At 42.7% G+C, this 22,530-nt stretch overlaps 1 protein-coding gene across 1 annotated transcript; it reads left to right on the top strand.

Annotated features, from left to right (window-relative positions):
* The first annotated feature begins 7,041 nt into the window (after window positions 1–7,041).
* polr3a (polymerase (RNA) III (DNA directed) polypeptide A) lies at window positions 7,042–21,213 on the top strand. The gene is made up of 31 exons (XM_030098602.1): window positions 7,042–7,085; window positions 7,458–7,593; window positions 8,463–8,600; window positions 9,033–9,204; window positions 9,299–9,453; window positions 9,582–9,821; window positions 9,894–10,056; window positions 10,184–10,320; window positions 10,402–10,505; window positions 10,581–10,722; window positions 10,813–10,953; window positions 11,072–11,141; window positions 11,288–11,415; window positions 11,489–11,627; window positions 12,022–12,186; window positions 12,298–12,470; window positions 13,178–13,289; window positions 14,011–14,129; window positions 14,561–14,698; window positions 15,375–15,545; window positions 15,874–15,987; window positions 17,695–17,781; window positions 17,857–17,939; window positions 18,052–18,222; window positions 18,420–18,513; window positions 18,663–18,755; window positions 18,827–18,991; window positions 19,075–19,239; window positions 20,046–20,177; window positions 20,273–20,405; window positions 20,482–21,213. Exons 1-31 carry the CDS (start codon window positions 7,042–7,044, stop codon window positions 20,628–20,630), a joined length of 4,173 nt encoding a protein of 1,390 aa, XP_029954462.1. The 3' UTR covers window positions 20,631–21,213.
* The last annotated feature ends 1,317 nt before the right edge of the window (window positions 21,214–22,530 follow it).

Genomic DNA, 22,530 nt, shown 5'->3' on the forward strand with positions numbered 1-22,530 from the left:
AATACATAAACAAGCAAATTACACTCATTTTTCTATTATGGTACAGTATCTTATTCAGCTCCGTGCTGATCTCTCACGTGTTTCTCTTTCATCATTATCATCCGACTGTATTACTTAGAATAAAAGAGCAAAATAAAGAGGCACGAGAGAACCAAGTAATGGAATGAAATGGATTGTTATTCAATGTGAAAATGTACTTCTGTTATAATGAAACACTTTATCCATACGTTCAACAACTGCAGAGAAATAATGAGTACCAGTCAAGATGGAAGAGGCTTTGAAATGACCACATGTACACCTGTTTTTAAAGATCCAATGTGTGCCAGAGAAAAATAATTGCAAGTATAATCTGATGCCAGAACCATTTTTTTTTCCCTTTGGCAGAAAATTAAATATTTTCAAATTATGTATAAAATATGTATGGTGTGTATTTATTGTTGCTGTGTTCATGAGCCATATTGCACAGATGAATTAGTTTGCTGATGCCCTCTTCACGTGTCCTCACTCATTACCGCCAGTTTTTCCTTTTTTTAAAAAATACATAAACAAATATGTTTCACAAGAAGATCCAGCTTCATGTATTCATTATGTTTGTGAAGAATATGTTCAGTGGTTTGGAATCAATACACATCGCGGTTTATTGTCACTGTAGATGCATTTAGGAATCAAGTGACATTTGGAGGAGCTGCCACCTTTGTCTTTGCATATTTGTCTTTTATCTACAGTTGAGTTATGATTGGCTCTCTAACTGAAGGAACTATTAGCAGAACCTCGAAGAGTTTAAATCCCTACAGTTGCAGAGGTTGTTTAGTTCTCGTCTTCTTACCCGTTGGCTTTGGATCATCACTGTGAAACCATCCACAATGAAAACCGCCTCTGTTTAAAACCCAGGTCTGTATTTTGTCCTGCATCCCAATGTTGTGACACAAGTGATTGAGTGATTAAATAATTGTGCTAACAAGCAGTTGGATAGCAGAGCCTCATGTTGTGGCAGAGTACATCAACTTGTTTACTTCTGCTTTTTACGTTATGGCGCAATTCATCTGTGGTGGATTAAAGGAGCACAGCTTGTAATAGCTAGTGAAGAAATGTGTCTTTTTTTTTTCTTTTTTTTTTCATGCCTTCAGGCAGTCTTTCTCTGGAGAGACCCAGAACCCAACCCTGCCATCTGCTTGCTCCATCCAGGTGAACAAAAACTCGTCCTGGCAGACGACCCAGAGCACCCGGCGTTCCCACCACCAAGGGGAGACGTCAGGCATTCCCGTAAACCATCGACTTTGTGGGTTTGATTATAGGAAAAACAAAACATTACATTGGTTCAAGTAGTAACATGCGCTAAAAAATATATATAATTTGTGAAGGCGAACAAACTATGGGGGGAGACACAGAGAGGGGGAAGTGCGCGGAGGGTCGTCGGAGGAGGTTTCAATGCTTCTGAGAGGTGCCTCCTTTTCCATCGCCATCTGTTCCCGGTCCTGCGAGCTGGAAGCCTCGTTTGCGCCGAACGCCTCCCACATGCTCCGAGGAGCCAGACACCAGCAGCACGGACTCCATCACCTGTTTCAAACAACTGCACGACGCGACCCCGCGCATTTGTTAACTACTAATCACACCGCGCTTGATGATGTTGTTAACCCGCTGTGTAAGAGGTTCCGTCCCTCAAGCTTCCGCACAACAGCCACCAGTCCTTCCTGGAGGAATTTGCTTATCTGTCTTCTGCGGCGGTGGACGAAAATATGAAAAGGGTTCATGAAGGGAGAGGGTGAGATGAACAGACCGGTCCTGGAGGCAAGAGTCAGCCCTGCTTCCCTCCAGGAGGACGGGGGGATAGAATGAAGACAGAGGCGCGCGAACAAGGCCATGCTCCTCCATTTCAATCAGCCGCCGCCGTCTCACATGGCAGCGGAGCATCCAGAGGGGAGGCGCCGCCATGAATTCTAATTGCTCCCTTTTCACCACATCGCAGGGTGTTTCTATGCAAATCTGTCCAGAAAGGTATCCAGTTTATGCAAGGCCAACTGTACGAACTGAAATGTGAGCAGGAATCTCGCTCAGACAAAAAGCCTTGGTGGGGAGATGCAGGTATTATAATTCATTTGAATAAATTATTCATTTTGCACACGGGCCTCCTGAGTGCAGGACACAGCCCGGTTTCACACGCGTAGATAATGTTTTGACATGTATGTATTCTGCTGCATCGGCGGGCACTGCCCCCAAGTTATGATATATGGCTTTAATAAGAGTGACGAAGATGCAAAATAATGAGATGTCTGGAAGGAGAGCGTGGAGTCGTCCGTGGAGAGGCGCAGAGGAGAGACTCCAACAATAGTTTTCACTATAGACTCCTGGCTGTTCCAGTACATTTTTGCTACTTTTTCCGCCTTTATGAATATGCAAAAATGCGGCCGTTAAATATATGCACACATTTTTCATGTGTTGAAACTGCAGTTGCAAAAATACTCAGTGAAGAAAGTCTGAGCTTGTTAACAATAAACATGAGTGGCCCACAGGGAAGCCCGTGTTCGCATGACGAAAAGATTTTATGTTTACCATTAATCATTGACTTTATTTCTTTTCTTTTGCGTTGTTTTTCCTGGTTAAGCAGCTCAGCTTGTTCTCTGTTGTGAATTAAAGTATACTTGAAAACCTGATGTTCTGATCTTCATTGTTTTGTGTCAGACGGTTCAGTGAAATGGTTTTCTTATCAATCTGCTTGGCTGCAGAAAAACATGGTCTTTGGTCTTGAGGGATCGAGTAGAAATAAGGTTAACTTTTGTCTATTTTTCATGTTGAAGTATCTCTTCAGGTATTGGAGGTTCTGAACTGATGATGCTGGGAAAATAAAAAGTACTGGGACAATATGTCAAAGTTGAATTGAAGCAGGACGCAATAACTTGTAGTTGAATCGATTGTCTTTCTGTCTTCGCCCTGTGATCAATCGGCAGTAAACCCTGCCTTTGCCCACTGTTCGGGCTTGGTCTCACCCTAACCCGAACACCTCATGTCTTCCTGCTTGTGAAGAGTGTCCATGAACATTTCCATCCCCAAACAGTCTGAAGTGAATCCTTCCCCGATCAGGATGTGCTGACTGATGTCCGACCAGACGATATAGATCAATCAAAGCTGCCTTGTGCAGCCGCAGACAGCTCTGTGTGCATTGTGCTGATCAATACGAGTTGTGTGAAGAATACAATGAGACCCGGCCCCACCCCCCTCCAAGTATACATACATGGACGTGCACGGAAACACACCCTGACACAGAGCTCTTATTACAAACCCGCCCGTCACAAATGACCATAATCTATACTCTGCTCCCAATAGCTCTACTGGGAATCTTCCCCTCATTTCATTTTTCATCTCGTCCTCTCTCGCTTTATTTCCAGTAATTCAAACCCACTAAATCCAAATCGGAGCAGACACAGAGCCGCGCTGTTTTGACAAGTTAAATGACTACAGGCTATAATGTGCTTCCCAGCCAGTCTGTAAGCTGCGCACGTTGCCAGCCAGTGGCTTCCAACGGAAATGTTCCCCGTGCGTGCGCGCCGTCCACGCGCACGCCGCTCCTCATTCCTGCGGCCGGCCGACCCTCCGCAGCATCTTTTTTTTTTCTTTTTTGAGGTGAAATTGAAATGGATTGTGTAGCTCAATATTTTATTGACATCAACTTCACAGAATGTTGCTACAGTGACACCGGGGATAATTATTTCACCACAGATTTCTTCCTCTTCTCGCGTTTCGCTCCCCTCCTCTCTTTCTGCCTTCCTCCGAGCCCTTCCATTCCTGTGGAGAATTAGTTCTGCATAAATTACCCAGTGGAATATTGAATCAGTCTCCAGCCACCAAAGGCGAGTCTGTGTGGCTGATTGCCGCTGCCGCGCACGACGCACAACATGTGTGTAGACAAACACGCACACGCCGAGAGTGAGGAGGAAGCGGGGCCTCTAAGCGAGGAGCTGACACCATTGCGGAAAACATGGCGAGGAGGAGGGTGGGAGAGGGGGGGGGTCAGCCAATCTGGATATGGAGAGTGAAAGCTGTATTAGCCACCCTAGCCACACTATCTGCTCATTACTTAGTCATTAGCAGGGGCATGGTTTTAAAGGAGGGAAGGATCAATCAATTGTCATGGGTCAATGTTTTGCAGCCCTATTATGAACCTTGGGCGGCTCTGTAAATGAAGCACAGTAATTACTCATGTTAATTACACAAAGATGGTGGTCGCATTGATCTGCAAATACGTTTTTGCATGATGGAAATGGTGTGATGGGTAAACACGGGACGCAAGAAACGCATTTATTCAACAGGGGCCTCAACTCCCGGCTCCTCAGGTTGGTCACGTGACCCACCGGAGAGCCGGAGCAGCTGATGAAGCAGGAATCCCAAGTTCCGCCATGTTATCACATTTTGAAATCAAAGGATCGCCTTCAGTGCTGTGTTCAATTCGCTGTGAAGTGGGCGGAAAAAAAGTGAGTCCAATGGCATCAGTTACAAGGAGCAGAGCTTGTGATGAATGAAGAGCATGTACCTAATGAATAATTACCGTTTATCTCTTTCCTTGAGGATTTTTCCCTTTAATTTCTGACAGTAAATCATGAATGAAAACATATATTTGGAAGATAATGATCTAAATGTTTTAATTAAAGCACAGATTGTATTACTGAATAGGTTTTAGGTATATTGGAAAAGATTAAAATTCAAAAATGTTTATGGAGACAACAGAAGCTGAGAAAGATTTACCAGATACTTAAAATAGTAGTCTCTAAAGCACAGGCTTTTTATTACCTGTTCATCTACATAGTCAATAATATCAATAGCTTACGAAGAGACAAAAAAAGGAAATGCAAGCTGCACAGGGAGAACATGCAAACTAATAGCGGCAGAATAACTTTTCGCTGGAGTCCAGCTGGGATTTTGTCTCTGCTGACCACTTTAACCGTGTGTGGCTTTGCGGTGAACCTTAGTGAGTCTTAAACGACCGATAGATTAATCAATAAATAAAGAAAATCATCCACTGACTGGTACAAATGGGGCTATTTTACTGTCTGCGATCACCTGAAATCCAAGATTCACTTTAAAAACTTGAGAATGTTCCTTAATTAATTAGTTATTTTACACCCTAAGAACAAGTGAGCCGGTTACATTATTCACGAATGACATTTATATGAATATAAATTTAACGCAGCATTGAGCAGGGACAGTGATCGTATCCCTTGATCACAAATCCTGAGGGAGGCCTGGTCTTCAGCAGACTTCAGATCTGTGGAGTATGAGCGATTCAATACTTCCACTGGGAGAACTGGGTGTTTGTGTGTGTTTCTCTTCATGATTGGATGATTAGCCCACTGTACTGTATTTGATACTCTGTTTTTGTACAAAGAGATGCTCAAGAGGCACTTTAAAGGGGGATCAGTGGGCTGCCCCTCATGCTGAAAAGCACTGTTAACAGTCCCTCAAGTGTTTTTGAAGATCAGCTAGCATGCTCTTTACAAATGTTTATACAGGCTGATGTGTATATCCCTGAGTCACACACCCCAACACGTCCCCGCTGAGAGCACCGACGCCTTTGGGGAACTGTTGTCTCCGAAGACAGATTGGAACAGCCAGGACCATGTCTAACATTATATTATAGTTTCAATTATTCCCGTCTTGTTGGAGGAAGAATCAGAAAATGGAAAATTCAGATTCAGTCAGGCAATTTTCACTGTCAGTGGTTATAAGCTGAGAGAACAATTAATCAACACGAGCATGTTGTGGAAGGAAATTCTCATCAGGAAGTCATCAGTCGCCATCAGTGCTTCCACGCCAGTACATCAAACAACACAGGTAGAACAGCAGGTTTGTTTATCATCTCTGCCTCCTTGCTTGCTTTTTGTCAGGCTGTTGCACATAGGTTTGGTGCCATCTTGAGGCTACATAATGGACGTGACTCACAGGAAGGACCTTTGATTGCTCCCGATCACACTTTTGTCAATTTGAGACAGTCAGTCATTCCTAAATAAGTACTTAAAAGTACTTTGGGGGGGAACACTTTGTTTTTAGGCTTACAATTGTATCAAAGTTTTTGTAGTTTTAATTTTTAAATAAGAATTTAGTATTTAAGACATAATTTTTCACACTGAGATAGAAACTTGATGCTAAATTTAGAAGATTGGACAGGCTTTATCTTTATCTAGTCATTATCTTCTGTAAACGCCAATACAGTGCATCTCATTAACATTAAATGAATGATGACACAATTGCTTTCTTTAATTAATTTATTTTTTCAAGCATTTTAAACAGTTATTGCACACCTTTTAGCTACACCAATCCCTTATCCAGGAGCTGCCATACTTTGAATGTGACCTTCTTGTACAAAGTAAGAAAACAGTACTATATTATCACTCTGGATTTGTCTCTTATAAATTGTATACATTGTAGTTTTATGTATATATACAAGAAGGCACAACACTACTTAATAATAGTCAAATAAATTAATAAATAAATAAATGTGGGCAAAATATACATACAATTCATTCATTGATTCACTCATTTCAATGGTTTGTCCCTCTTTAAGTTCCATGTCATACCGATTCTGTCCACTGGGTGGCAGCACTCTCATTATCCTGACCCTGCTCGTCCTCCAGCGGCCCTCTTTCTTGCTCTTGTTGGGCATGGCTTCGTGAGGCGTTTGTGGTCTTTGCTTGGATTCGGAATTTTGTTATAGTGATTTTCTTGGTGATACTTTTAGCACACTTAAGCAAATTTCAGGATAAAATATTATTACGTTTAAGTATTCACACTATTTTATGATATTCCTAGAGTTATCAAAACATTTTTTTAACTATATATAAAAGTCCTGCTCATCAACATATTTTCCACGGGGACCGTAAATGCAGCGCTGCTGAGACTCACATTGCAATACATTGCGGCATGTCGCTTACTGCTAGCATTTCCACAACAGTGACAACATGCTGGTTTTCCGAACACCCTAGCAAGCTCGAATGAAGGCAAAATAAAAGTTAACGTAATTGCATCGTTGTTTGTTTAGACGAAGGTGTCAAAATGGTGAAGGAGCAGTTCCGAGAGACGGATGTGGCGAAGAAAATGTGAGTAAAACAGAACACTAGCTGGCTAGCTTGTTAGCTAGCTGTGGCCACTCATTAGTGAGAAGTTTGAGTGTGAAGGGATTACAGTGGGATATTTGGGATTAAAAAACATCTGTAGTTGTTGCCCTTTGGGTTGTATTCATTTTGTGGTTGCCGACTTCAGAGTTGTTTCAGTAATCCTCGACAGTTGGGCTTATTTTGACCCATTAGCTACAAAAGAAGTTGAGTAAATGACAGTGTAATAGAACATAATTACAAATGTTTAAATCGACCTTTTCTTCTTTTGTGCTCAACACGTCCATGATCTTAATACGCTTCCAGACTTCAGTGACAGATGGAAATGTCTTGTTTTTTTTGCTCGTGTATTTACAGAAGCCACATCTGCTTTGGGATGAAATCTGCAGAGCAGATGCGGCAGCAGGCTCACATCCAGGTGGTCAGTAAGAATCTGTACAGCCAAGACACCAAACACACTCCTCTGCCCTATGGAGTGCTGGACCACCGCATGGTACGACCTGGAGACTCCACACTTTTCACATACAGCATGACAACATGATCTCCTCACATTTGTTCTTAATCTCACATTTGATCTTAATGACAATATTTTTGTAGGAGCATAATAAGTGCCAATATCTGACAATATTTCATTTGGACAGTTCGAAAGACGAGGGACAAAAGATAAGAATTAATAGAAAAACAAACACACTGTGAAAGAACAAAACATTGACACTGCACCAACCCTTGTACTGTGCATTGAAGATGTAATAAGCAGCCAATTCCAAGGTAAAACAAAAATACATCCAGCATAAAAGAACAGAATTTTAGAGTTTAATTAAAATGAGGTGTAAAAAAGTGTAATCCAGCTGTGTACACTGAGTGCTAATAAGATGAAAGTGTCATTGTTAATCAGCCCACTGCTTCTCGTTTGTCCGATATTGATTGGAAGCAAATTAGATCCTATTCAGTGCAGTTACAGAAATTGATATCAAACTCAACAAGTGTTTCTTTCAATAATAATTATGAATATGACATTAATCCAGCTTTTTCTTGTGGTGAATTAAATGTCTGAATTGAGTGGAAATCAAAACAGAGGCGAGGAGCTTTGGATAGCGGTATCAATACAAAGCAGAATGTGACCTTTGATTTGCTTCATTACAACTTGCTCAACTTGATTTCATTATTTGAAAGACAAACTGAAGAATCCGCCTGACACAGTTGTAACTGTGTTTGTGAATGACTTATCTAAATATATTCAAATAAATGTCGGACAGTTTTATGAACATTTTACAATGTTTTACTCCTTTTAATTGTCCTGGAAATGAACTGTCTCATGTCTGGAGCTTTAGATCATACTAAGTTGATGTGTGTTCTTTGCAGGGCACCAGTGAGAAAGACAGACCATGTCTGACGTGTGGCAAGAACCTGGCAGATTGTTTAGGACATTACGGATATCTGGATCTGGAGCTGCCATGTTTCCACGTCGGCTACTTTAAAGCCATCATAGGCATCCTACAGGTAAAGTCACAGTCTTATGAGATTATGAGGAGTGTTTTGTTTACACGCTGTGTGTTAGAATAAATGGGAAGTTGATTATATCTTAAATAGTTAGATGGAGAGTCAGGTTTACAATGTAGCTGACTGATCATGTGTAGGTATTTATCTAAATCGACTTATTGATTTAATACAGTATTTAGTAGAACTCCGACCACCTGGAATACAGCTTGCAGAAACATAAATGTTCCTGTAGATGTCAGCAGAGTGTTACATTTCAAGCAAGTCGACTGAAGCAGTTTTTCAATCTTCTCATTAATTTTTGTATTATACGACAAGATAATACAACATTGCCTTTTTTATGTTACACAGAATGTTTTCTCTTTGATTAAAATCGTTTCTTCAGAAACTGATTTCCTTCTCCCACTGTGATGTGGTATTTTGTGCTGTTTCCAGATGATTTGTAAGACATGCTCGAGCATCATGCTGACGAAAGAAGAGAAGCTGCAGTTCATGGATCATTTGAAGCGGCCGAACCTGGCCTACCTCCAGAAACGCGGCCTGAAGAAGAAGATCTCTGATAAATGCCGGAAAAGGACAATCTGTCTAAACTGCGCCGCTTTTAATGGTGAGAAGCGACATTTAAATCTGAGATATTCAGTCGTCAAAGCTCACTTTTTCTTTTATTTTTTATGCTGAATTGTGTTGTTTTTACTCTGTAGGACCAGTGAAGAAATGTGGCCTTCTTAAGATCATCCATGAGAAATATAAAACCACCAAGAAAGTGATCGACCCCTTTGTGTCAGAGTTCATGCAGTCCTTTGATATCGCCATCGAACACAACAAACTCGTGGAGCCTCTGCTCACAAGAGCTCAGGTAAAGTATGGATTGAGGGTTCAGGTTATTTATTATGTCTTATATTAAAACCAGCACAGTATTTATAAGTCTAATGATTGGTATGAAATTAAAGCTTCAACTCTCCTTGATTCTGCTCTCCTCGGCAGGAAAACCTGAACCCTCTGGTGGTGCTGAACCTTTTTAAGAGGATTCCGCTGGAGGACGTCCCCCTGCTGCTGATGAACCCCGAGGCGGGGAAACCCGCTGACCTGATCATCACTCGCCTCCTGGTGCCCCCGCTCTGCATCCGACCCTCCGTGGTCAGCGACCTCAAATCAGGCACCAACGAGGACGACCTCACGATGAAGCTGACAGAGATCATCTTCCTCAACGATGTCATCAAAAAGGTTGGTTTTCCCCACGGACTTGGGAAAGTAGTTTTATAATCGATAAAGACTGAGTGAATCTTTGTTCTTCAGCATCGTATGACCGGGGCGAAGACGCAGATGATCATGGAGGACTGGGACTTCCTCCAGCTGCAGTGTGCCCTTTATATCAACAGCGAACTGTCTGGCATCCCTCTCAACATGGCTCCGAAGAAGTGGACCAGAGGCTTTGTGCAGAGACTTAAGGGAAAGCAAGGTATCAGAAATGTGGAATATTTATTTTAAGATCGTAAAATGTCATGTAGTAAAGTCTAACTCAGTATGAAACATCTCTGTGACTGCCCAGTAAAGTGATTTGTGGACGTTTTTCTTGATGCCCTCAGGTCGGTTCAGAGGGAACCTCTCAGGGAAAAGAGTGGACTTCTCTGGCAGAACTGTCATTTCTCCAGACCCAAACCTGAGAATCGATGAGGTGGCCGTCCCGGTGCACGTTGCCAAAATCCTCACGTACCCAGAGAGGGTGGGTTCCGCTTTCTGACTGAATCTAGTAAGCGTTGACTCTTACTGAAGTTACAGCGTCTGAATTTGCTGCTGTCTGCAGGTAAACAAAGCCAACCTGGAGCTCATGAGAAAACTTGTCCGCAACGGTCCAGATGTTCACCCCGGAGCCAATTTTATCCAGAACCGTTCCACGCAGATCAAGAGGTGAAGCTGGAAACAGAAAGCGGTGCTTCAAGTGGCAGAGAGACCGGTAACAAATTACTTTTCTTTGTCTGTCAGGTTTTTGAAATACGGAAACCGTGACAAGATCGCTCAGGAGCTGAGGTTCGGCGACTTGGTGGAAAGGCACCTGATCGACGGGGACATCGTTCTCTTCAATCGACAGCCGTCTTTGCACAAACTCAGCATCATGGCTCACATTGTAAGATATCAGATAGCTGAACTGACTTCAGCTTGTTGTTCGCGTTTTTGCTGAGCTTCTATGTTTGTTGCACTCATCTCAACCCAACAGGCCAGAGTCAAACCTCACAGGACGTTTCGGTTCAACGAGTGTGTGTGCACGCCCTACAACGCTGACTTCGACGGAGATGAAATGAATCTTCATCTTCCTCAGACTGAAGAAGCCAAAGCCGAAGCCCTGGTGCTGATGGGGGTGCGTCTCCTCAGACCTGCCACTCAGTGTTGACATTCAGGAGCCGCTGTCTCCAGGAAATTCATTGTTGTGAAATAGCACTTTGACAGAACTGATTATCTTTTTTCCTTCCTTCCAGACTAAAGCCAATCTTGTCACCCCGAGAAATGGTGAACCTTTGATTGCTGCCATTCAGGACTTTTTGACAGGTCGGTGCGGTGACGTGTGGCAGATGTTCCTGCCATTCATTTAAAACTCCCCTCTTACAAATATTAAAGTGAAAAGACATGTAAATATCAGTATTTGTAAGCTGTATTTACGTTAGACTGACCTTTTGCCTATCTCCGCCTCCCAGGCGCCTACCTCTTGACATTGAAGGACACCTTCTTCGACCGATCGAAGGCCTGTCAGATTGTGGCGTCAATCCTTGTGGGCAAAGACGAAAAAGTCCGGATCACTCTGCCTCGCCCGGCCATCGTGAAGGTGCGCCTCTCAGATGAGCCTGTCGTCGTCGTATAAATGACCCCTGAGTAACGTCCTGCTGTGTGTCCTCCAGCCCATGGCCCTGTGGACGGGCAAACAGATCTTCAGCATGATCCTGAAGCCCAGTAAGGACTGTCCAGTCAAGGCCAACCTGCGGACCAAAGGCAAACAGTACTGCGGGAAAGGAGAAGACCTCTGTCACAACGACTCCTGTGAGTGTCTTTACTGTGGACAGATTGAAGCCGTCTCCGTGTCAATCATAAATGATTTTCTGCTGATATTTACATCTGAGCATTGCTGCTTGAACTAACAATTAAATGTGACCTTTTGCAATCAATTTTCAGATGGTAGAGTATTGATTAAACTCGTGAGGAGACAGTATAGCTTCACGATCATCAACTGTAACATGAATCTGGTCGATATCATGCATGATTGAATTTAGACTTTTGGCTGTCAGAAAGACGTCCTTCACATTTTCCCCAAATTAGCCTCAGATAAAAACTTATCTTCAGAGATGTATGGTTTTTTTTTCCCAGCTTGCTTTCATTTCTAATCATGACCTAATCATATTAACGCTTGTCTTTTTCTGCCGGCGCTCTCTGTCAGTCGTGGTGATTCACAACAGCGAGCTCATGTGTGGCAGCATGGATAAAGGTACCCTGGGATCTGGCTCCAAGAACAACATTTTCTACATCCTGCTGAGAGACTGGGGGCAGCTGGAGGCTGCCAACGCCATGTCTCGCCTCGCAAGACTCGCTCCCGTGTATCTATGTAGGTGATAGACGTTACTCCACAAGTGTTTTTTATAATTCTGTGCAGAAGTTTGCTGAGATTTAGGCTAATTATGTGCTTTTTCTCAATATATTTGGCTTTAACTTCCAGCCAACAGAGGGTTCTCTATTGGAATTGGCGATGTGACACCTGGCCAGGGTCTGCTCAAGGCCAAGCACGACCTGCTGGACGACGGCTACAAAAAGTGTGACGAATACATTGAAGCTTTAGCGACGGGCAAGTTGCAGCAGCAGCCGGGCTGCACGGCCGAGGAGACTCTGGAGGTACACCGCATCTCTCTCATTCTTCCACCTTTGTGTCATTACGGCTTATAAAAGCAGCGCCTTCCGACCGAAGTGACTCATCCTTTGAAAGACTGATTTCAGGAGAGCTCACAAAGACTGAGCCCTGATGCTCTTATTAGAACCAGAACTAGGAGAGACACTGCCCGTGCTGGTTCTGTGCCAGACAGCTTCGTCTCTATCATCCTCCAGTAAACCTCTGCATCAGAAAGTCATCTTCGTTTCAGTGAAATTCTCTGTGATGAAAAACTTCAGAGAAGTCACGCTGACGGTATCGTTTGATTGGCGCTTTTACACACATGTAAGTGTTCAGTTGAACTCTTAAAGCGAGTCGCAGCTACCAGCATCTGATCAAAGTACTTACACTATTATAGACTAACTTCATCCAAAGAGCTATTTTCAGCCGTTATACTTTGAATCAGTGGTGCTGCCACCTCAATAAAAGTCATTAAGTTTATGCTGCTGTAGTATAAAACTTAAAACTTTAATCATGTCGAGCCTAATTGGAAAAAGAAAATCAAACAGAGTGGCGCTCGTTTGAGTTTGTTTCTTATACTTTTCCCTCCTTTGTTCACCGTCGCTCTGGAAGCATCATTAAAGCCATTGAACATCAGCGCATGTGATTGTGACTCGAGCCATTGTGCAGCAGGACACATTAGGAGCTGAGAGACGTGTGTGTTTGTCAATAGGCTCTCATCTTGAAAGAGCTGTCCGTCATCAGAGACCGAGCCGGGAGCGCCTGCCTCAGAGAGCTCGACAAGAGCAACAGCCCTCTAATTATGGCACTTTGTGGCTCCAAAGGTAAGCTCCGTGGAAATAAAATGCGACTGTTAAAGGAATCTCAATTATCCGCTTGTCTCTCTTTTTTTTGTAAATGCAAATGCTTGTGCGTAACAGTAGGAAAAAGAACAGCAGAACCGCTTTAGTTTGAAAATGGCGGAGAAGTTGTCGGCGGCTCGACAAACCAAACAGGTAGTTGACACGGCAGATGTCACGCCGTTTAATGTGGGCCGTGTAGATTTCTTTTTATAGGCTGTGGATAAACTGTCCCTGCTATGACATTAGCATATTTTTCCTTAATTCACATGTAATCTCTGATCCAAACATAGAGAAAAGTGATTGAAAGTATGTTCTTTTCATTGAATTTAGGTAAAACGTGTGATCCGGTGTTTACTTCACAGTCAACAGCATGTAAAAACTTTATGATAAGAAGGAAAAATAAATGAGAAATGCACCACATGCTGACTCGCAAACTGTAATTTTCTTTTGATATTTGCGGATATTTCCTGTCATGACTACGCACCGGTAATTACACGTTTATTCTGCTGCACAGCTAGTCTGGAAATTGCTTTCTCTACTCAAATATGCATCAGTGAGATGAGTCTTAGTTCTTCTCTCTTCACAGTCGGCTCATCCTTTGTGATCGAACCACTTCCAAATTGAGAGTTCTTTTATTTTCTGTTTCCATTTCAAGTTATTTTGTGTGCTGCTCCTCATCTCTGTCTTGTCTGTGTACGTACAGGATCTTTCATTAATATCTCTCAGATGATTGCCTGTGTGGGCCAGCAGGCCATAAGTGGCTCTCGAGTACCTGATGGGTTCGAGAATCGCTCTCTGCCGCACTTTGAAAAACACTCAAAAGTAAGCTCTGATGTGTTTATGCATTATTTTCAGTGTTGTTCCCTAAAAGGATGACGCACAAGTGTTTTCTGTGTGATTGTTCGGGTCGACATAAAAACATTTACAACAGGGACACTTGCTAATTTCTAGTAAATGTCAGCAGGTTTCTGAGAAAGTACAAATGAAAATCAATGTCCGATTGTAACCATAATGCATCACAGGTACTTGTTAATCTGAGCCTTTTTTATAGATATATGAGTGTTTATCACGACAGCCCAGCATTAAAGGATGAACTCCATCAAAAAGCCTTTATTTAGTTATATCTGTTCACACAGGATCAGGATTGAAATGAATATAGCTTTGAGCCTGGATGACATTAAGAGGTGTGTGTTTGATGTATTTCCAGAGAACCCAGACGCTCAATTAATGTCTCGATTATGACTTCCCCACAGCTGCCTGCTGCTAAAGGCTTTGTGGCTGACAGCTTCTATTCCGGCTTGACGCCCACCGAGTTCTTTTTCCACACGATGGCTGGTCGAGAGGGTCTGGTGGACACCGCTGTGAAAACCGCAGAGACTGGATACATGCAGGTAATCGTTTACTGCCCCCCCCCCCAATCATCTCAGAATTCCCTTGTTGTCATGCTGTCTGACAGCAGAAGGAGAGCATGTGCTTTCCCACAGAGTCTACATTTGTACTGTTTTGGAGGTTGTTCAGTGTGTTTAAGTGCTAATTGTTCTACCACACACTGCATACTCACATTCTTTACTGGATCCAGTTCAAGTTCTTGACTTTATTTATTATTTAGCAATAATACAGGCATACAGCAGTATGCTAGCCTGACTCCAGTTGATATAAAACTCTGGATTCCTCGAAACTTTTTCAGATTTACTGTCTTTAACAACTGCTTTCATCGGCTGTGTTCCTCTAAACTGTAGATTCAAAGCAAATAACGAGCCAGTTTTAACAATAGAGGAAGTAAAAAGTGCAGATATTTGTGTTGAGATTTTCTTCTAGTAAAGTTTGAAAGTAGTACTCGAACGATGGACATAAAATTGTAAAATCTGCTTGAGTTAACCACCTCTTTGTTTTTAAATTCACAGCTACAAAACACTCAATTGAAAAACATAGCCACATATTTCAACCATACCTGGTACTGGAAACTAGCTTTATATGTTTGTTATCCAGTTTAATTGACCTTCTTGAATGAATATGTTGCAAACAGCAGTACAAAAACAAGTTTTTTTCTTGTTGGTGTGTTTTCAGAGACGTCTGGTGAAGTCGTTGGAGGATTTGTGCTCGCAGTACGACCTGACGGTGCGCAGCTCCACCGGGGACATCATCCAGTTCATTTATGGAGGCGACGGCCTGGATCCAGCCGCAATGGAGGGAAAAGACGAACCGCTGGAGTTCAAGAGAGTGCTCGACAATATTCGGGTAAGTCAGATAAAGGCTGTCAACTGTGCGCCAGCCTGTTTTCTCTTTACACTCACAGTATTGCAGGTTTAGGACATCTAACGAATAATGTCTGAATTGTGAACTCTGACGATATCCTTCACTTCAGCAGAGCAATCATTAGAAAATTAACATGATATTTAACCAGGATCAGAATGATCTTAATTAGCTCGTCAGTCGGTATTATTCCCTTTTCCCCTTAAAGGAAAATCGGCTGTAATTAAGATCGTCCATTAGACGCTCTGATCTCCGCGAGCTGACCGGCGCGGGTCTCCCGGAGGTTAAACGCTCGACCTGTTTTTGTCCACAGGCGGTGTTCACGTGTCCAGACGAGCCGGCGCTCAGCCAGAACGAGCTGGTCCTCACCGCCGAGGCCATCATGAAGAGAGCCGACTTCTTGTGCTGCAGGGACAGCTTCTTGGAGGTATTCTCGTCTCAGCGCTGGCGATTGCATGATTTTTCCAAAGAATTTTACTTAGTCGTGAACAACAAGGTCACAGCAGGGAGCAGATTCAGACTGTGCTTTTTTTTTTTTTTTTTTTTTTTCAAGCAGAGGAGATCAGGTGAACAGACCAAAAGAAATATTTTAAAAAAAAAAATTAATTGAAAATCCCAAAAATGTCTTCATGGAAATATTCAAATGTTTGAATTTTTGCTCTGAAAAGATTAGAAAATATTGTTTGATTTTAAAGAAATGAATAAATTACAAATTCTAAACAGTATTTCGTCTTTTCAAAGCGCTACGACCTCAATCTCCATTAGAGGTGCTCAAAATAAAATACTTGAAGTATTTTCCTAAACCATCTGAACATGCGTCTTGAGAAATAGTCAGATTTTTTTTTTTGTTTGTTTTACTTTCATCAAACATGACCACGTTTGAGGTTTTACATGCTTTAAGGAGAAATTGAAAAATGCAATATTTGGTGACTCTGTTTTAGAATGAATTTTTGTGGGTAACGGTTTAAAAGGCATTCGGTCAAATACATACAAATTAAAATTTTTAGCCCGATAAGTATATTTCAATGTTTAAAACGAACCAAAATCAGACATGCGTCCCTTTTCTCTGTTCTCTGCTCTACAAGTAATTTAGGTTGGGATAAAATTTCACAAGACATCCACACTTTGATGCACAATTCACAGTAAATTGTATTTTCTGGAGTACACAAGTGCTGAAATGTTTGAAACATGAGTCATTTTCTCACTGTGTTCACTGTGCAGCTCTGCTCTAATTAGACAGAAATAAAAAGAAAAACTTTTCGTTAGCTTAAGGAGAGAAGTGGTTTCCGGTCGTCCAGAGCGACACGGTCATGAAGTCCCAGCCTGTTATTAATACATGTGAACTTTTCCCCCCGATGTGAAGGAATTAACTGACACTGGCTCAGAGAAGTACCTGGAGGTACAGTGACCCAGCATGTGGAGTGAAGTCTAATAAAAACACAGAATGCTGTTATTTATCATGAATAAAAGGAAGAAATAATGTCTTGAAAGATTCTGTTGCCGTGATAAAACAGTAAAGCCAGCCTCGCTGTTGTGTGATTGTTGATGGCTTTTCCAAAGATTAATCAGAGTGTTTTAATGCCTCCTCTCTCTCACATTGCAAGTCGTCGTCGTTCTAATGAAGCTATAATTGATCTCATACTGGATGTCACAGTTAACATTGTCTTCATCATTACTACAGTTGCACGCCGTCCAGTGAGCTGGAGGTTAACCTCAGCCTGAGCAGGATCTCATCTGCAACATTAGAGGAATAATTGAGGCAGAGCCTCTGGTTCTGACTTCCACTGTGTTCAATATGAAAAGCTGCAGCTTCGATTTCATTTTTAGTTCAATTAAACAAAATCCATTTGCTTTTAACACTTTTTTAATCAGGGAAGACATGTTTATTGTTTGTTTCATGTGTCGTATTGAGTTTCTTTGTGAAGATTTGACGAGTATTGACAGAGGGATTCTGGATGCAAGAAAATACCTTTTTTTTTTTAACTTGAGGAATGATTGTGTTTAGTAATAGTCCTTCTAATATTGCTCGAGCGTGCAGCTCTCTAACAACTGCATGATAACTTTTTGTATCAGTTTGAGTAAATCCTGCAGTTTGTGTCACTGAAGACTTTGCTCTGTTTTCTCTCAATCACAGGAGATAAAGAAATTCATCAAGAGCGCCTCGGAGAGGATCAAGAAGACCAGAGACAAATACGGGATCAATGACAACGGCACCAGTGAGGTAGGAGGAGCGGACCCTCTCGAGGTTCTTCAAAGGTCTCTCCAGCATTCAGCCGTGACTTTTTCTGTCTTGTAGCCCAAAGTGCTTTATCAGCTGGACCGGATCACCCCCACGCAGCTGGAGAAGTTTCTGGAGACCTGCAGAGACAAGTACATGAGGTATCAGGCTCGCTGATTGTGTTTTCTTCGCCGTCCTCAGCAAAGCCGTGACTTGGGAATGGAGCTGGGCTTTTAGCCGGGTCGCTCACCACGTGCGTGTTTTCCCGCGCAGAGCTCAGATGGAGCCCGGCTCGGCCGTCGGAGCGCTGTGCGCCCAGAGCATCGGCGAGCCGGGGACTCAGATGACGCTGAAAACCTTCCACTTTGCCGGCGTGGCGTCCATGAACATCACCCTGGGCGTCCCACGCATCAAAGAGATAATCAACGCCTCCAAGAACATCAGGTAGGATCCGTCTGTGTTCAGAATGAAAGAGGCGGTTTCATCTTCAGAGGTTTGGGGAAAATTCACCCTAAAATAACTCTGCAGGGTCGAACGTGAAGTCTGATAAAGGCCTCAGAGCGCCTCTCTGTGTTGAACGTCAGCCAACATGTTGTGAGCTTCCTCTGAATGACTCATACAGTCCTCTGCGTGTCTCGCAGCACTCCTATAATCACGGCCCACTTGGACGTGGAGGACGACGCCGACTTCGCCCGACTGGTGAAGGGAAGAATTGAGAAAACTCTCCTTGGAGAGGTACAGCTGCCCTGTTTTTCTCCTTTTGTGTCAAATCTGTCCGATATAAAGGAAATATCTGAAGGAGGTTGGCAGTTCCAGATGGCCATGTGTGATAAACAATTGCGCTGAAGTGCAAAACAAAGTTCTTTATTTCCTCTCCTTTTCAGATTTCCGAGTACATTGAAGAGGTTTTTCTTCCAGACGACTGCTTCATCCTTGTGAAACTGTCCCTAGAGAGAATAAGGCTGCTGAGACTGGAGGTTCGAATCCTTTCTCAAAGATTGATCCATCCATTGTTCCAGAAATCTTCAAACTCTCTCGACTCTTTCAGGTCAATGCGGAAACGGTGCGCTACTCCATCTGCATGTCCAAGCTCCGCGTCAAGCCCGGAGACATCGCCGTGCACGGCGAGGCGGTGGTGTGCGTGTCTCCACGGGAGAACAGCAAGAGCTCCATGTACTACGTGCTGCAGTCGCTGAAGGAAGAACTTCCCAAGGCGAGGATCCGGAGCGGGAGCCGTGAAACTGATATCGGCGGAGTCCCGCGTCTAATTACCGAGGCGTCTCTCTCACGCGGCAGGTGGTCGTCCAGGGGATCCCCGAGGTCGCCCGGGCCGTCATACACATCGACGAGCAGAGCGGCAAGAACAAATACAAACTCCTGGTGGAGGGCGACAACCTGAGGGCCGTCATGGCAACGCACGGCGTGAACGGGAGCCGGACCACTTCAAACAACACGTACGAGGTATGAGTCACACGGGGGGGGGGGATTGAGACCGCCGCGCCGCGCCGCACGTTTCTGAGGGTAATACGTAATCTGCAGGACTGCTGATTGTTCTGGCAGCGGGGGTCACGTGTAGGTCAGAGCAGTCTGAGGAACGTTCACTCAGCTGCAGCGTCTTTTTTAATTTGCTCATTTATTCAGTAATTCTTTAGAATGTATAGGTTTTTTTTTTTTTTCCGTTTTAATCTTATTTCACTGTTTTTGCTCTCATGACTGACAGCGGCTGCCTGCGAGCCTGATTTTAAGCCTCTATGAAAGATCTTTCAAATTCATAACATCCCGGCGCGTTCAAACAGGAGATCAAGATGTTGCCGTGTGGAGGCGGGACGGTGTGTTTTACACTTTTGTCTCGCAGAAAGAACTTCGATGTGGAAATAAAGCCGCTGTTTAGTCGCGATGAAGAGCCGTTTAAAGGCGAAATGAAAAGATGCTGTAAAGCTTTCAATAAATCACATTTAAAAAGCGCTCCAGCGCTCAGGGTCGAGCTCGCTTTGAGGTTTTACAATCAGAACAAAGATTGTTTTGCCGCTGACAGGATATTGAACGCCTCTGAATAACACTGTCTTTAAAGTCTGGCCAAGTACCAGCAAATGTGTCTTTATTGTGTTGTAACTGGAATTTTTAATGTCCTCCAAAACCTTAATTTATGTAACAATTTCAAACATCAATAGTGTTTATAACTATGCAACTGTTTGAAAAGCCTGTTCAGGTTCTCTCCCGGGTACTATCAGTGAAAGCAATGAATAAATCCACCGTGATGCGTTCAGGTGGAGAAGACGCTGGGCATCGAGGCTGCCAGATCCACCATCATCAATGAGATCCAGTACACCATGGTGAACCACGGCATGAGCATCGACCGGCGCCACGTCATGCTTCTCGCTGATCTCATGTCCTACAAGGTAGGAGTTTATCTTTTGTGTGTGTGTGTGTGTGTGTGTGTTTGCACAACCGGATGTGTTTCCCTGAATGTGTTTTGGGTCTTTGTTCTGTAAAGGGGGAGATTTTAGGAATCACCAGGTTCGGTTTGGCCAAAATGAAGGAGAGCGTCCTCATGCTGGCCTCCTTCGAGAAAACCGCCGATCATCTCTTTGACGCCGCCTATTTCGGGCAGAAGGACTCCGTTTGTGGTAAATGACTCAAACCCCTCAGGTCTGCCTCCTTCTGACTCTGCAGGCTCTCAGTCTTTATGTTTCTTTATTCCAGGAGTGTCTGAGTGCATCATCATGGGGATTCCCATGAATATCGGAACAGGTCTGTTCAAACTTCTCCACAAAGCTGACAAGAACCCCGCCACGCCCAAAAGGCCTCTTCTCTTCGACAGTCCAGACTTCCACGTCCCGCTGGTCACATAGCATCCAGAGGATGTTTTCTGAAGTATTTTCTTTACGGACATTAGGATCATCTTCAAAAGTGCCTACCACAGTGTCATTTAATGTCACACACAAGCAAAGACAACGAAAGACCGGTTTCATTTGTGTGATTTTTTTTTTTTTTTTTTTTTTAAGTTAATTTCCATGTAAGTTGTGGAAGTTGTTTAATTTTGGATCGTAGTGCCTACAGAAAAAATGAAGAAATGTTTTTCTGGCTTTATACATGTTTCTTTCAGGGTGTGTGCGTTTTCTGCTGTGATGTTTAAAAAGGCCTGTAATGAAACTTTAATTAATACCCTTCAGTTGATATAAAGAGTCCAGAGGGATTCTGTAAAATTTCATAAGCAAGCAGACTGTATAGATTCTGTTTTGTCTCCAAATAGGAAACAAACTTCTTCCATTTCTATTCACTCTGAAAACTACTGGAGTTATGAGTTTAGGTCATACCAGATTCTGCCCTGCAAATTTATTAAAAGTAACTTTTTTTTTTGTTATCAAAGTCGCTCATTAATTTACTGGTCTAAGGTTTTGTATATAATGTCATGAATAAAGTATTCAATAAGAACAGGGGAAGAGAAAGCAGAGTTTTTCAAACGTTTGCCATACGTGTCTCAATATTTTTCAACTTGGTTGAGAATGTGAGTTCATCTTGTGGGAATTTATCAGTTCTCATCTGCAGAACGAGACAATTTCCGACAAACTGATGAGTTGGATGAACGTTCTGGAAATCAGCCATGTGCCTGTTACTCAACACCAGTAGCTCTCTGGTCTCGAGGCTCGGAACCTTGAAACCAAAAGAGGATGCAGGGTTTTTATTCCCTCCTTAGAAGAGGTGACAAAAACATGATTAACCCTGATTGTTGTCAGCTTTCCTTCACACATTCGGTTTATTCCGGCTAAATTAAAAGACCTGTCTTGGGTTTACTGAGAGCAATCTCCTTTTATTCGATGCTAAACGCAGTCATGCACTAGAAATGTGGCCGACTGCTCCTTCCCTTGAGAATGTCTCCAATCTTCAATCGTCAACAGGTAACCATTGACTAACAAGACAGAATGAAGCCCAGAAAGGAAAAATATGAGTATTTGTTTTACAATGCAACAACTGATCAATAAGAAACATTTTGTTGTAAATGAAAAAAAACCCAAAACATTTATTTCGTGTTGAGACAGCAACATAACAAAAATATTCCACAGTACTATAATGCAAATCACTTTTTTTTTTTTTTTTAACATTTAAAAACTGTTCCTGGTCTGTGTCGAGTGTCTGAGGTTGTGTGCGTGCCTCAAGGCTCGGACCTGCTCATGTTTTTTTGGTGCTTACATTCATCCCACAAGTCCGCCACTCATCCAAAACCTCCTTTTCCATTTAGTTACAGCGGAAAAGTGTAAAAAATAATTTATTCATACGGTCATAATTCAATCCGAGTCTCTGGGTTACATTCATGGTTCAATGCTGAGTTGGCTTGAAAAAAAAAAAAAAGTGCTGATTGTCACCGATGAGTACTTGCGAGAGGTCATTTATAAGAGGTCTCTGATTGTAAAAGTTGAAATGCAAAAGGCATCTTAGATGCTTGACGGTAAAATAGACTGTGTTAAGTGAATTACCCTGCGCTGACTTTTTTAAACACTTGAAATTCACACGTATCTCTGTAATGGAGTACTGGTTGCCATCCCACACTGCGAAGTGTAAAGCCCTCTTTAACATTTCACTCTCCGATTGAGCTCAAGAGCTCATTTAGGACGACACTGAAAGTGCATTCTCTATTAAACATCCTGAAAAATAAAACAAAAACTGGATGTCCTGTAACTTTCACAGACGGCAGCGAGGGATCACCGTCCCACACTGTTAATCTTAAGATTGCATCTTCAGAACGTTTGTATT

Source organism: Salarias fasciatus, chromosome 8 (genome assembly GCF_902148845.1).
Source record: "Salarias fasciatus chromosome 8, fSalaFa1.1, whole genome shotgun sequence".
NCBI classification, from domain to species: Eukaryota; Metazoa; Chordata; class Actinopteri; order Blenniiformes; family Blenniidae; genus Salarias; species Salarias fasciatus.

Bases quoted from the DNA above. Each gene is read 5' to 3' on its own strand.
- polr3a (XM_030098602.1), top strand. From the start codon at position 7,042: ATGGTGAAGGAGCAGTTCCGAGAGACGGATGTGGCGAAGAAAAT. The intron at 9,822-9,893 runs GTTGGTTTTCCC...TTTGTTCTTCAG, and splicing joins TCAACGATGTCATCAAAAAG to CATCGTATGACCGGGGCGAA. The intron at 10,506-10,580 runs GTGAAGCTGGAA...TTTGTCTGTCAG, and splicing joins CGTTCCACGCAGATCAAGAG to GTTTTTGAAATACGGAAACC.